The following is a 14,755-nucleotide window of genomic DNA, read 5'->3' on the forward strand; positions in this document are numbered from 1 at the left end:
TCAAAGTTTAAAGTGCGTAAGTTTATAGCTTAAGGTGGATGGTCATGTTTAAAGCTTAAGGTGTGTCGCTTTTTAGTTTAAGCTATAAACTTACGCACCTTAAGAGTTAAATTGATGCACCATAAATTTTATTGGCTCTTATTAGGTATTTATTTATTGACTCTTATTAGATTTGTAGGTATAGTACAAAGAATAATTAATATTGAAAGAGGTTACGAAACTAAAATAAGAAATTTTTAAAATTTTTGTTAAACTCATGCACCATAATCTATGACCTTCCATGTAAGAAAGTCACTAGACCACAAGGTCATTTTTGAAATTAAAAATAAACAAACAAAATGTGTAAAATGTTACTCCATTCCCTATCTATTAGCTATTTAACAAACCAAAAATGATGAATAAAATTGTGAAGTCCTGTTATAAAAAGCTTGTTGGAGAGCACCAGATCGTGGTAAATTGAAACTGAACACAGACGCCTCAGTTGATCAACAAAATAATATTATGGGTCTAGGATGGGTGTTGCGTGATGATGAGGGTCGGTTATTGGCTACTAAAGGAATGCGTATCAGTGGCAATTATGGAGTTAAAGAGGCTGAAGCAATCTGTATTCGGGAAATTCTAAGTTGGTTTAAAGAAACGGGAATGGGAGAGGTGGATATTGAGACAGACTCCCAATTAGCTTATCATGCTTTGTGTTCGTGTTATTTTATTTCTGCTTTTGGTTTTATTGTAGACGATGTTAAAGAGGTTGCATCTCATATTAATGGTATAGACTTCCATTTTGCTAAGTGATCTGAGAATCGTGCTACCCACAGTGTTGCTCGGGAAGTCGTTTCGATGTCAGGTTGCAGGGAGTGGTTTGATAATCCTCCTCCTTTCCTTGTTAATTTTCTTTCTGGTGATATAATGCATTAATTTTCCTCTCAAAAAAAAAGTTTTTTATTGTAATGTTTGGTTCCATTACAACTCTTACTACTACAAATAGAACGGTAAATATACTTTAAAAACTAAATGACTCTACGATAATCAAACCTCTTACAATTTTTTTAAATTATTTATAGTTAAGAAGATGGATGGGGAGTAGTTGATTCTTCCTTCTGCACGATTCTTAGTCTCTTGACTCGATTCACAAATTCTCTGTTCAAATCAATCCAATTTTAAAGAACATTAAAATATAATAAATTATGCTGAATTTCTCAAAATAGGATAAACAAATGTAAACCTCATGATGAACATTTGAAATTAAAATAATATTTGAGTTTTTTAAAAAATAAAAATAAAAATTGTAATATTTGTATTACAATTATAATTTTTTTAATACATTATATTACAATTGCTGGCAATTCTATTATAGTGTTATATATGCAACTTATTCATATATGTTCCCTTAAAAAAAAAAAAAAAAAAAAAAAAAAGACTAGAACTTTATATATATATATATATATATATATATATATATATATATATATATATATATATATAGTCTAAGTATTAAACTTACTTCCATGGAACATCTCCAACCATCCTCCAAATATCATCCCTATCCTTATAAAATAGGGAGAACTCTGAACCATCTTGGAATAGTCTTAGCCCAGATATGGATTGTTTCCCTAATAAACACCAACAAAACCAATTTCACTAATTTTTTTTAATTAACATAAACAATTCTAAGTTTATAAAAGTTTAAAATTTTACTCAAAAATATGACACAAATCAAATTTGATTCAATACTATATGATATGACATATTGACATGATACCATAGGATCGAATCTCGGTGGTGGGGTATTGACTCTTTGGGCTGCACTAATTAGAGAAAGTATAGAACAGATACTACATTCTAATAGAGTCAATAGTATTCAAAAAAAAATTAATAAGCTGAAAATTTCTAATGTGCTAATCGACGACACCAGTTCCTATTGTACTGATGAGTACATCTCAACAAACTTTTAGGGTTGTATATATTGAGTAATATTTTTGCACTTATCCCCATTATACATGGTACAACCGTACATACATTTTTTATTGTACCTGGTGCAAGAGACACTTATATCAATTCACACCTTAGACACTATCATCAGTTATAAAACCAAATATGATCCATGTTGCAAAATCCAAGTTTAAAACATACATACCAAACATGTCTTCTAGTTGAAGAGCAAGGGAGGAGTAACTCATGTGATCAAGAATGCAAATTTTCCTGCCAACAATCACTCCATCCATGTTAACTTTCACATAATCCCACCTCTCTTTTAATTTGCTTTGAATCCCCTCAGCTTCATCATCACAATGTTCAATATAGGCTCTTGGATCCTCCTCACTCCTTCCATTTCTTATCTGTGGGTGCAGATCCTGCCAATCTATCAGCTCCTCATAGCTCCCTACAATATAGAAAAATAAAACATATATTGGGGGTGTTTGATAAATGGCTGTTAGCCGATAGCCCGCTATTAGCTGATTGGGTTAGTGGGTTTGACTAGTTGATAGCATTAACTGATTGTAGAAAAGTATTTGGTAAATTAGCTGTTAGTTGATACCTAATTACATACAAAATGACTTTTTCAAAAAACTGATCGAAAATGTTACTCTGAGGACAGCTTTTTGAACTTTAGCATTTTGGAACAATAAATTGTTACAAAAAGCATTATTTAACCAAGTCAAACAGTAATAGTGGTCAATTAAGTCAGACTATTAAGTATATGAAGAATCTTTAAGGTATGTTTAATCGCGGGAGAAATACTCCATTTTTTTTTCTAAAGAATTATGAAAAACTTGAAAAATTGAAACATAGGATACGTTTGCTCGTGTATTTCTCCAATTTGAAAGGTACAGTCACTAGTACAAAAACAGCTATTTAATTTGCGTCTGTTGTAAAGACCTTTTCGCATCTGTTTTACAACAGAAATAAACACAGGAATATAATGTTCAAGTAATTAACCAAGCTAATTAAGGTCAAAAACCTTACCATGATGTGGAGCTGGATGATAAGTCTGAGGGTTTATAACCCTAAGGCTAAGTCCCAAATCAATGATGTTGCTGCTGCCATTATCTTCTTTTCCTTGATAGTAAACTGAAGAAAGAGCTGCATGGTTTAGAAGATATCTTGGTGCATTATTTGAGTCCATTATATTGAATACAATTAACTATTTCTTCACTTCAAAACACAATAATATTGTAAGCCTATATATACACAAACTAACACATACATGTGTGTATAATATATAGGCCTCTGGGGATATGATATAAATCCCTGACACAAAACAATTACAAGAGGAAAGATATGAATTTTAGCTTTGGTAGTTAAAGTGGGGGACATGGAAGACAATAAGGGTATTTTCCCATCATCAATAAGTGAATGGGAAATGAAGATATGAAGTTCTGGCATGGATAACATGCAGGGAGGGAGGGAGGGGTTGCAAAGGAAAGGAACAGAAGAACAAGGGATGGGCTGAGATGCTGCAAGAAAAAGTAGGTCTGGACCAATTGCATCCCTGCAGTGCTACATCTGTGGCAGATGTATGAGGAAATTAAGAGGGTATGTTTTATGTATTGTATGTGTATATTTCGATTAAATGCCGGTGCTGTGCACAAGGAATCTGCCAACTTTGAACATAATCTTTAGACTGTAGTCGTGGTTCAAACATTGGTCTCTTCTCTCAAATACTGCCCACTAAATCATTGAACTAAACTCGTGCGGGTTTATTTTTATATTCTTTAATTTGGTTAAATGCAGTGTTGTAAAAATTGGCCTAAGCGGTCGCCTAAGCGCTAGACACCCTTAAGCCGAGGCGATTTCAGCCTTAGGTGACTTTTAGTCGGCCAACTAGGTGTCTTAGGTACCGAGTTGGGGGGCCAACTCGGCCGACGGGCCGAGTATATTTTTTTTTGCCAGCTCGACTGCTTCTCTTCTATATTCCTCCAGCCATGTACTCAACTAACCATCTAACATATGTAGTTGACTAGTTTTGGGAATTATAACCTAACAACTCACGGCCCTGAATGGAAAAAGTGGAGATAATATATTCGACATTTAATTTGTGAATGTAAATTATAAATACAAATATAATTTATGTCCATGAAAGAATAACTTTGTGACTAATGCTACATATCTACTGTATTTCTCCTTTAATTTTTTTTATTTTGACGTTACGTTATTTAATTAGACTTTTTAATATTCGACTATAAACTTAATTTCTTTTTTAATTAGTAGTGGAGTCAACCAACTAAAGAGCACCCAATGAATGAAGGTCATATCATTGAGGAAAATATCATGAGCGGGAAACAGCATTTTCCTAAATTTATATGGGTCATCATTCTTGAAAGGAAGAGCAAATATTCAGGGTAGGTCTTGGTGGTTTCTTATCATTGCCACTGGAAAGGTGAACAATACTTTATGGCATCGTTTTGAACTTTTGCTATTGTCTTGAATTTGGATACTAGTAAGTTTTTTGTTTTCTATATTTCTTCCAAAATTAAATGTTGTCGCATCATATCCATCCCTTCCTTTCAATTCTGTCCACTACCTAACCATTTTGTGGGAGAGAAGCAAATATGTGACATGCAATATCACCACCAATTTACTAGTATAAAAATCATAACATTTTTTTTTTCTTTTCAAATGATGTTATACCATTTCAACTCTGATAAATTTAGAAAAATTACTTTTTTTTATCACTTGATTATAGTCATTTTTAGAGAAATTTCACTTGACAATAAGGATGAATTTTTGAATGAAAAGAAATAGGGTTACTTTTTTTTCATGTATACGCACGAGGTGGTCCAGATCCTTGTCCGTCACTCCGAGATGCACAGGAACTGGTCCAAGGAAAATTGTCACTTTGTCACTTGTAGAAATCGAACTTAGGGTATCCTAGAGATCTTTCCCACTTAGAAGCTCATTTGCCACTTAAACTACCTTTTAGGTTGAAATAGGTTTTATATTTTTGAGTGAATTTTCAAAGATTCAACTAAAATTTGAGAAAAGAAGGCAAATTAGGGGTGGTATTTGAGAAATTATCAATTTATTCTCAATAAAAAATGAAAAATATAAAAATTAGAAGGCCAAAAATTATACTCCCTGCATCCCATTTTATGTGTCTGGTTCGATTAACGAGACTTGACTAAAACTATTTTTTATCTAATTTTTTTATAATATTAAATTTAGTATTAGTGTACAAAATTTATATATTTAGAAACTACACAAAGTACTTAAACACACAAAAAAAATATTAAATTTAAAAATAAGTAAAAAATACTAAAAAAAATTAAACAAAAAAATAATTTGACAAATAAATAGTAAATAGGACAGATAAGATGTGACAGTAGGAGTACTTAAAAGTAAAAAGGTAAAATTCACCTTGACAAATGATAATCACATAACAAAGAAATAAAAAAATCATTGAACAATACTACACGTATTTCTAAGTTTAATTATTTTCTTTTTCTTCAATCAATAAAAATCACAATATGACAAAAAAATTACTTGAAGTCCATATATCATTTTTCCATTCCATTCTTGACTAAACTAGAACCGGTTGGCACCAATAAACATTTTTACCTACTCACAAGTTATAGGCAAATTATTCTATGGACCCAAGTCCACCTTGAAGGGTAAACTCGGGTTCAAAATATACAATTTACATACTGAATGTTCACAATTTACATACTGAATGCTCACAATTTTGTAAAAGGTAAATTGTAAACATTCAATACGCAAATTGTGTATTTTGGACCCGGGTTCAACTTGAAAGGTTGACCCTAGTCCATGGTATAACAATTGCAAATTATATGCTCAGCAAAAACAGCTTAAATATTCACACAAACTAAAAAGTAAACTTGCACAAATTAAACTTTAAAATGTCTATTGGATTCACTAGTCGTTATGAATTGAATGTCCCAATAACAGCTTAACAATGTTCACAATCTATCTATAACACAAATACTCCCAAGGCAATTTCTAAGGTACATTCAAGCCAGTGGACTGAAATTAATTGTATGAATAATTCAGCTTGATTTGTTAAGGCAGCTAAGCTATCCTATTGCTTGGAAAATGACTAACCAAATCTACTTCCACTTGCCTCTTTAAGAGAAAGAGATAATAAACAAGTCCAATACACAAACCAGCTCAGGCTCAAAAACCGAGATTCAAAGCTGGCAGTAACACTCGACGAAGCCCTTAACATTTGCATGTATACACTCCCTACACTGAGAAAGAGTAAATGAACATGATGAAATTGCAAAGGATTAAGTAGCATATACACATATCACATATCTATGTTAAGAGTTGATGAGCAGACAAGTACAGCAGGTAGTATAATATTTGGACTTACCGGTTAAGACATACTGTTGAGGGATACTAGTACAGGCATGATGATGAAAAAGAAAAAAGTGTACAAGACATCACAAGCAAGCAAAACTGCCCGCATCATCGTTACTCAAGTCACAAATCATAACGGCTTAGATATTGGACTATGCAAGGATATATTTGTTCTGCGGCCTGCAATTAACAAAAAGATATCCGAGTTTTCACATTGCAGGTTAAGAAAGGGAGCAGAAAAAAGGGAATTCTAAAAAGCTGTTAACTTTTAAACATCAATCAAGAGAAATAAATGTAAGTTCAGACATTCCAATTATATGGATCTATATTCCTTTTCCAGTATAAATGAATGGGAATAACCGAATAAATACCAAATAACTGAAGAATGGAATACACATACCAAACGGCATCCCACTAGGTCATAATGAGCATAATGTGGTCCATCTGGTTCCCCAAAGAGTTTATAAGTGGCCAAGTGTTCAGGAATGACCTTTATAGTTTCTGTTTCGAGTTATTGAACAACAAAAACTGTTAATAAATGTATTAACTTCATCTATTTGTCATGTGCCAACCACTTGAATACATACCATAAACAGCTTCAGGTGGACAGATTAAGTCACGATCTCCAGCAAGAGCCAAGACAGGGACATTGATTTTATGGAGATGATCCTTGTACAAAAATTTACCACTTCTGTCACGAAGTCCCCCTTCTCGAAAAGCAGTTGTCAACTGTAATAGAAGTTTAGCCGGAATGGTACCTGCCACCTAGTCTATCAGCCAAACTTTTGTAGGGAAAAACTCAAAGTTCATCATGTTGGTAGGAGTAGTCGAAGTTATAAAATGATACACTATGCAAGAGGTTGTTGCACATTCATATCTAAAGTTTGGTGTTCTCCCATAGCCAAGTTATTTGCTCAAAAAGTGAATTACCTGTTAAAACTATTATTATATCTTGTTATTATTATGTTATATTATAGTTTGTATATCTGTGGTGTTACTTTTAGTTGACTGAGTTAGTCTATTAGTTAGGAGAAGTTAGAGTTGTATTAGCTGATATACTCTTGTATTCTCTTTCTGTTGAAACTGAAAGAAAGATCTTCTCTAATCTGGTATCAGCCAGGATATTCTGGGGTGTTACTTTTAGTTGACTGAGTGTCTGAGTTAGTCTATTAGTTAGGAGAAGTTAGAGTTGGATTAGCTGATATACTCTTGTATTCTCTTTCTGTTGAAACTGAATGAAAGATCTTCTCTAATCTTACCTACTATTTCCATAAGCCAGGTTTGTTTCTAGAGATGATTAGAAAAATAAAATAACAAAAAAAATCAAAATTAAATAAAAATCGCAGTCTTCATCAATTATCAATTTATCATAAACTATAATCGTCAATCACATGAGTAAAACATTTGTCAATTTGTAGATTTATGAGCAGTGATCAACTTATAGCATATTAATTAAGACAAAATAAAATGAAATAAGTTCATCTTGAAAATAAAACATCAAGGACTGCTTTTGAATTTCACAGGGAATATCTCCAAAGCCTTGTATGCAAAACACTCGGTAAATTCTATCCTAAAAAACCAGTTCCGTTTCTTATCAGTTTGTATCCTATAACACCAGCACTTGTGTGTGCCTTACCAAGAGATCCAATCCATTAGACCATTAGTTAGCTTTTTCATATCTGAACAATATGCAATCTCTATCACTCTATGTGATCAATATGAATCCCAGTGCCCAACCTTCTTTACCATAGTGAGAAGATTTACAAATCAAACATGAGCAGAACAACAAAGTAGCAGTCATATTTATGTAAATACTCACAAAAGTTATTCTGAACAAGCTTTTTCAACAACTCTGGATGCATCATGTCTCCTGCTGATATCATGTCATTGAGCCAAGACAATACATAAGGAGGACTAGATGTTAGTGGATAGGCTGCAGTCAATAATGATCCTAGAGGAACAACAGGTACATTGAGAGCCTGGGCAGGATCAGCCTGCATGTCAAGGCAAGAGAATTTCATGCTTCATGCAGGAGTAAACAGTAATTTCCATCAAACAAGGTAAAATAAAGTCAGACCCAACTTACAAGGGGTAAAAGCAGTCTGAGTGCTGATTTAGATGGTGTGTAATCAAGTGACGATGCCAAAGTTACAACAGCTGCTAATCCAGGATCTTTCCCTTGAGTAGCTTTAAAGAAAAGGCACATTACAAAGACCTCCAAATCACTCTCTACTTATGATTTAAAACATCTAGATCTAAAACTTGATGATATATGTAAAAATGGAAGCACATAAGAGGGACCTAAAGCAATATAAACTAAGCACATAGTAGGAAGATATGTTTTTGCCAATTTCAAATACAAAGAACATGTCTAAATTATATTTAAGATTATTAGCGAAGTTAAGGAAAATTGAGCAAATGGACATTTCATGAGGAGTTTCTGTCCAAAAACTAAGAAAAGGCAACATGGCAGCAATGCAATCTTACATACAACCAGATAAGATGTTATCTTACCAAATCGTGACAACCTTGCATACAGCAAGATTCCTCCCATGGAGTGTCCAATTGCAAGCAATTTTCCATCCTTTGGTTTGGTTTGGGCATTTATATATTCCATCTATAGTTGAAAACACATTTATTATAACAATGATAACAGTGATAACAGTGATAACAATAACAATAACAATAATAATAATAATAACAACAACAACAATACTGCCAAAAACAACAGAGAACTAGAAAATAAAAAATAAAATAAAATAAAAAAGTAGACAACAGAATATAAAAATTGTTAATGAAATTCGACCAAGATTCATAGTCATCCTAAATGGCATCAATATCAGTGTAGCTTCCCAAAAAAAATAGAGAAATGTCACCTCACCGCAGCAGGAACATCCTCTTCCAGGTAGTTGTCGAAGTCCCAATCATATTTGATGATTAAATCCAGTTGTTTCTGAAAATCTTCTATGGTTGAGATTAAACGTTCTTGCAGATCAAACAATGGGGGTGAAACAGAACGTTGGCCCTCTTCAATGATATTTACTAGCTTCTGGCTTAGATCTCTTATTTGGCCTGCAACAGTAGAGTTTTGTCTTTTTTCTATCAAACTTTGTAAATTGTTTCTTATCTCATTGAAGCGTTCATATAGGAAGGAATCTTGTAAGAGCCTTGATATTTGATCAAATAATTTAGCAGAAATAATCTTTGATTGACTTTCACTGAGAAAACCAGAAAATCTTTCAGACATACGCATGAATGTTTCTGTAAGCTGGGTCACTAATCTTGACTCATCAAATGCTGTTCCTACTTTCATGGGGTCTTCTTTGACCAAAGCTATGTCAGAATCTTCTAAGTTACCATTGACACGTCTTGAATTCTTTGCTGCAGATAAATTCCCATTGGTTTCACTCTTAACCGCAGCCTCCATATGTTCAGACACTTTATGAGCAGACTTCTCAATGTTTTTGGAATCTGATTCACGCAAGCTTAGCCCAGCACCTCGAACTTCAAGAATCCAAGTGTCAAATCCTTGCCCACACATATAACGTGCAAATGATGACTGCAAAGTCATATCATGAAAAGTAAATACCATGAACAAGCCTCTCTCTCCCTAGATCTCAAGCATCATAGTATTTGGAAATAAATGTATTTACAAATGATTTTACAAGAACCAGTTCATAAGAATTCTAATATTCTATACACAACTCAATGAAAATTTGTCCAAGTACTTCTAACTGTAACTTATAGAAAAAGCTCCTATACATTTAGTTTTTATCTCTAAAGGCATGATGTTAAAGGCAAGAAATCTATCGAACTTTGGCAATCTAGTTTTAATCAGCTAAACATAATCTGTTTCAGAACTACTTCAACTACCAGGCGCTATATTGTACTTATAGCCATATCACAGTTCAGATAATGTAAAGATATGTCCAAAGAAAACAAGTATTAATACCTCAATCTAACCCAGTGCTGAAAATCAAATGAAAAGTTAAGCAAGTTGTAAACTATGACAGAATGGTATAAGAATCTGAGATGACAATTAGGAAGAAAATTTTATTTGCTGTGTCTCTGTAAGAAGACTACTAGTGGTAACAATATTCTCTAGTTGCTGAATTTTCATCATTGCAGCAATTGAAAGAAAGACATGCATCACAAACTGCCATATGTTTTTCTAAGGTGAGTACATTCCATGCAAATCCAAACAATTTCCAGAATGAAGTAGTGAATGACACAGTACACAGTCATGTGATGGATTTTAGCACCAAGTACATACACTTTAGAACAACAGCAACAAATCAATCCCATGAAATCACTTGTACACTCTACATCTTATTTCCACCCGTTGATTATATCTATGAAACACCCCTCCAGCCCCCCTCCAATTGAATTACATCAATCAATCATACTAATCTACCAACCACTAGAAGTTTCCTTAGAAATCGTATACGGTTAGACCATAGATTCAAATCCACACGAAAACACAACAAAAATTGGGGAAAAAACAGAAAATTGAAAACTGACCCCGGGAGAAAGATCATATCCGATGGCATTAGTTCCCACACCCGATAACAGCAGCAGCGGATGATTCCTCTTTGGAGCCTAAATCCAAAGAAATTGAAAACACAAATACGCATTTCAGCAACAACAAATAAACAAACTAAAAAGTTTCTGAAGAATACGTATCTTAAATCGTATATCAACATATACACAAATTTCAACGGTGAATTTGAACCTGCGGAGGAGGAATGTATCGCCAGAGAGCGAGCCGCCAGTCAGAATTGTTAGCAGTGACATAGTGGAGCTCATCGGCGGTGCACACCGAAGGCTTGCTCGGCAGCTTTTTAGCTTCGACGCTCTCTACCTCATCTATTCCGGTACTGTCCGTCGAGAAAGCTCTCACTCTCACTCTCATCCTCTCCGCCGTCGCCGCAGAAGAGCCGAGGCGCGGCGAACCGAAGGCAACGGAAATTGGAGCTAGCAGGCGGCGCTGCTGGGGTTGACCACCGCCGCGGCGGCCGAAGGCGGAGGCGATCTGAATCGCGGAGCGAACGTCGGAATGAATCGTGAAAACCATTTTTTCCGGTCCGATCCGATTACCGCACGCCAATAAATTGGGGAAAATGGTTTGCTTGACTGGGAGAAAGTTGAGATGCGTAAACTGTGAAGTTGGAACGGCAAAGAGGCAACAGTGGAGAAAACGACACATCATCACCGCGCCATGCCGCCGCCTTCATATTTATTGACTTTTATATTTTGCTTTGCAGTTTGAAATTGGATATGGATAAAAAAAAAAAATGGATATACACAGATGGATTTTTGTGTCATTTTTAGATTTTTAGACTTTGCTGTAACTTTTATTAATAAATTTGCTACTCTATCGGTTCATACATATTTTGAAATGGGAAATTCTATTCACAACACCTATTTTGTTATTTGTACCACCTATATAATAGGTCAAATAACTTTATACTTGGTGCAAATAGCAAAGTATTATTTGACCACCATTAATAAATGTGGTCAAAAAGTAATAATTATTTTTTTAAAACATATTTAAAAAAAAAAAAAAAATCTGTCACCTTTTCCGGTGAGAAGGCGACGGACTGCCTTCTCACCGGAGAAGGCAACTGGACTGCCTTCTCCGGTGATAAGGCGACCCAGGTACTTTTATGCACTAAATTGACCCTTCCAAAAAGGTTTTAAAATAATTTTATAAATCTTAGAGAACCTTTCTAAATATAAAAAATAATTTTAGGTACTAAATAGACCCTTTCAAAAAATTATAAAAATAATTTCAAAAACACTAGAGAATCTTTCTAAATATGGAAAATAATTTTATGTACTAAATTGATCCTTTCAAAAATTTATAAAAATAATTTTATGTACTAAATTGATCTTTTGATAATTTTATAAAAATAATTTTATAAACACTAGAGAACCTTTCTCAATATAAAAAATAATTATATATATATATATATATATATATATATATATATATATATATATATATATATATATATATATTACTTATTGTAGATTGACCAATTTTGTTAAATTGAGTCCGGATGACTCATTCTTCTTTTATCTTTATATATATGATATATGATTGGGTTGGTTGGCAACTTAACAACTAAGTTTGACAAAGTTGGACATGCAGTTAGGGAAGGTGATAAATGATGGTGACTTCAATTTTGACACATCACTTAATAGTTATATATTTGTTTATCCCTTCTATAATTTTACTTGTACTCTATTATATTAGTATATAATATATACATGCATGGTATATTGGTAAACTTAAAACTACTAATTATATATCCGATTTGTTGTGAATGACCTTGTGGTCTAGTGGCAATGTGGCATTAAGTGGTTCTCCTAAATGGGAGGTCATGGGTACTTGAATTAAGCCGCAACTTAAATACTGAGAACAATTTTCATTGGTTATAGTTGATTTAAAAATCGAATTGAAACATAATCGGATATTTTCGTTCAAATTCTTATAAAAGAAAAAAATATGTATATTGTTAAAAATAACATTTAGGATTTAATTTGGACTAATGTTTGTACAATGCTAAAATATAAAGTCGTCAAAACGAACTTAACCCTCCTTGCCCTGCAAAATTGACAGGCCCACGAAGCCTATCATTTGGTGGGACGGGTAAGTCATAAAACTTATAACTCACACATTCCTTTTTGTAGTGCAAGGTAGATTAAACCCGTTTTGACGTTTCTACTAAAATAGCATAAGTATGTACTATAAATTATATTTCTCATATAGTTAGTCCTTATATACCAGGAAATAGTTGCGTATTGTTGTTTGATATAATTTTTAAAAATTTCCCATAATTTTATATTTGTAGTTCATTAACGAAATGAAAATTTTATATTTATGCATATTTAATGGCTATAATACTCAATTGATGCATCTAAGTTTCTATATCTATAAAGACCTATGTAACAGTATCAATCCACTTTTAGACTTTAGTGACTGTTATAATTATGTTGGTGTGACCTGGTCATACTTTATGTAATTTGTTTGATTTCATTTTCATGTATCCAAAAAAAAAAAAAAAAAAAAAAAAAAAAAAAAACTATATATCTACTTTCATAAATCCTAATTCAATAAAATATAGATAATGAGGGTGTTTGGTAAATAGCTGTTAGCTGATTGAGTTAGTGGATTTGACTAGTTGATATCATTAGCTCATTGTAGAAAGTGTTTAATAAATTAGTTGTTAGTTGATAGTTGATTATATGCAAAATGACATTCTCAAAAAGTTTATCAAAAAAACTATTTTGAGCAGCTTTTTGAATTTTAGCATTTTGAAGCAATAAGTTATTACAAAAAGTTAATTAGTCAAACAGTCAAATTGATTGTTTAATTAAGTTAAATAGTTAATAGTAATTAAATAAATCAAAATTGACGAATAGACTAATTATTACCAAACAGGGCCAATAAGGCAATAACCATTCAGATCTAGAGGTAATTTTTTGTATTAAAAAATCCATATGCAAATATGCTTTGGGCCTTCTTATGTGGGTATAGACTATACCCACATAAGAATGGGTATAGTGATGCTATGCCTGCTAAGGAATGGGCATCTAACAGTGTTTTCAAGTTCACACCTCACATTTACATCATTGAGATGTAAAAATGCAATCGTTATACCGTGCACCACGGTGCACATAGTAATATGCGCCCTGCTCTTTCAAAACGATATCGTTTTGTTAAGTTGTGTGGGAAGTTGACGCGACAGAGTGTATGTGTATTCTGTTATATAATTATGCATATTCTGTTATATAATTATGTACATTCTGTTATACAATTAAGTACATTTTTTTTATACAATTATGTATCTCCGAAATAGAGGATTTTTTTTTAAGAGTTAAAAGTTTATGAGTATTATGTTAAGAGTTTATGTGTATTATGTATTATGTTAGATTATGTGTATTATCTTTTCAACAAAGATTATGTGTATTCTGTTATACAATTATGTAGATTCTGTTATACAATTATGTACATTCTATTATACAATTATGTACATTCGGAGCATGAGATTTTTTGTAACCAGTTAACAACAGACATGAAAAGCGAAATTTTCAAAATAAAAAGTATAAAACGATGTCGTTTTGCACCAGGGCGCACGATATAAATTGACGTACAAATATTAATAAGAAGAATTACATTGGTTGTGGATTTTTAATGTAATTTTGTGACAAAAAGGTGAAACCATCAACCCCAAGCTCTCCAAATCTTGGCTCGACAAGATTGTGGAAGGATTAACCATGGTGACTCAACGATTAAAATAAAAATAAAAAAACTTGTAACGTGAACTAAACAACAAATGGTCACTGTAAAAATTAAAATTCAAAACGACGTCGTATAGGATCAAAGTCCACGGTATGACGATTGGGTGGATGCTGAGGTCCTCAAAAATTGGGG

General features: G+C 32.9%; 2 protein-coding genes across 5 annotated transcripts; both read right to left on the bottom strand.

Moving 5' to 3' along the window:
* Positions 1–957: 957 nt before the first annotated feature.
* On the bottom strand, positions 958–3,538 carry LOC109160868 (auxin-responsive protein IAA32). The gene is made up of 5 exons (XM_019309114.1): positions 3,211–3,538; positions 2,965–3,176; positions 2,135–2,380; positions 1,502–1,610; positions 958–1,137 (listed from the first exon to the last, which is right to left on the bottom strand). The coding sequence occupies exons 2-5, from the start codon at positions 3,122–3,124 to the stop codon at positions 1,062–1,064; spliced, it is 591 nt and encodes a 196-aa protein (XP_019164659.1). The 5' UTR covers positions 3,125–3,176; positions 3,211–3,538; the 3' UTR covers positions 958–1,061.
* Positions 3,539–5,843: 2,305 nt separating this feature from the next.
* Positions 5,844–11,556, bottom strand: LOC109160950. 4 transcript variants are annotated; one of them, XM_019309216.1, is made up of 11 exons: positions 11,048–11,548; positions 10,837–10,914; positions 9,565–9,874; positions 9,197–9,387; positions 8,830–8,932; positions 8,402–8,502; positions 8,135–8,309; positions 6,903–7,073; positions 6,716–6,816; positions 6,329–6,495; positions 5,844–6,203 (listed from the first exon to the last, which is right to left on the bottom strand). In XM_019309216.1, the coding sequence occupies exons 1-10, from the start codon at positions 11,522–11,524 to the stop codon at positions 6,439–6,441; spliced, it is 1,764 nt and encodes a 587-aa protein (XP_019164761.1). In that variant the 5' UTR covers positions 11,525–11,548; the 3' UTR covers positions 5,844–6,203; positions 6,329–6,438. The 4 variants fall into 4 exon arrangements, with proteins under 4 accessions (XP_019164761.1, XP_019164759.1, XP_019164758.1 ...); XM_019309214.1 differs by having other exon boundaries at positions 5,844–6,198; positions 9,197–9,874; positions 11,048–11,550; XM_019309213.1 differs by having other exon boundaries at positions 9,197–9,874; positions 11,048–11,550.
* Between the last annotated feature and the right edge of the window lie 3,199 nt (positions 11,557–14,755).

The sequence above is a fragment of the Ipomoea nil genome, unplaced genomic scaffold, assembly GCF_001879475.1.
Source record: "Ipomoea nil cultivar Tokyo-kokei standard unplaced genomic scaffold, Asagao_1.1 scaffold2921, whole genome shotgun sequence".
Taxonomy (NCBI): Eukaryota; Viridiplantae; Streptophyta; class Magnoliopsida; order Solanales; family Convolvulaceae; genus Ipomoea; species Ipomoea nil.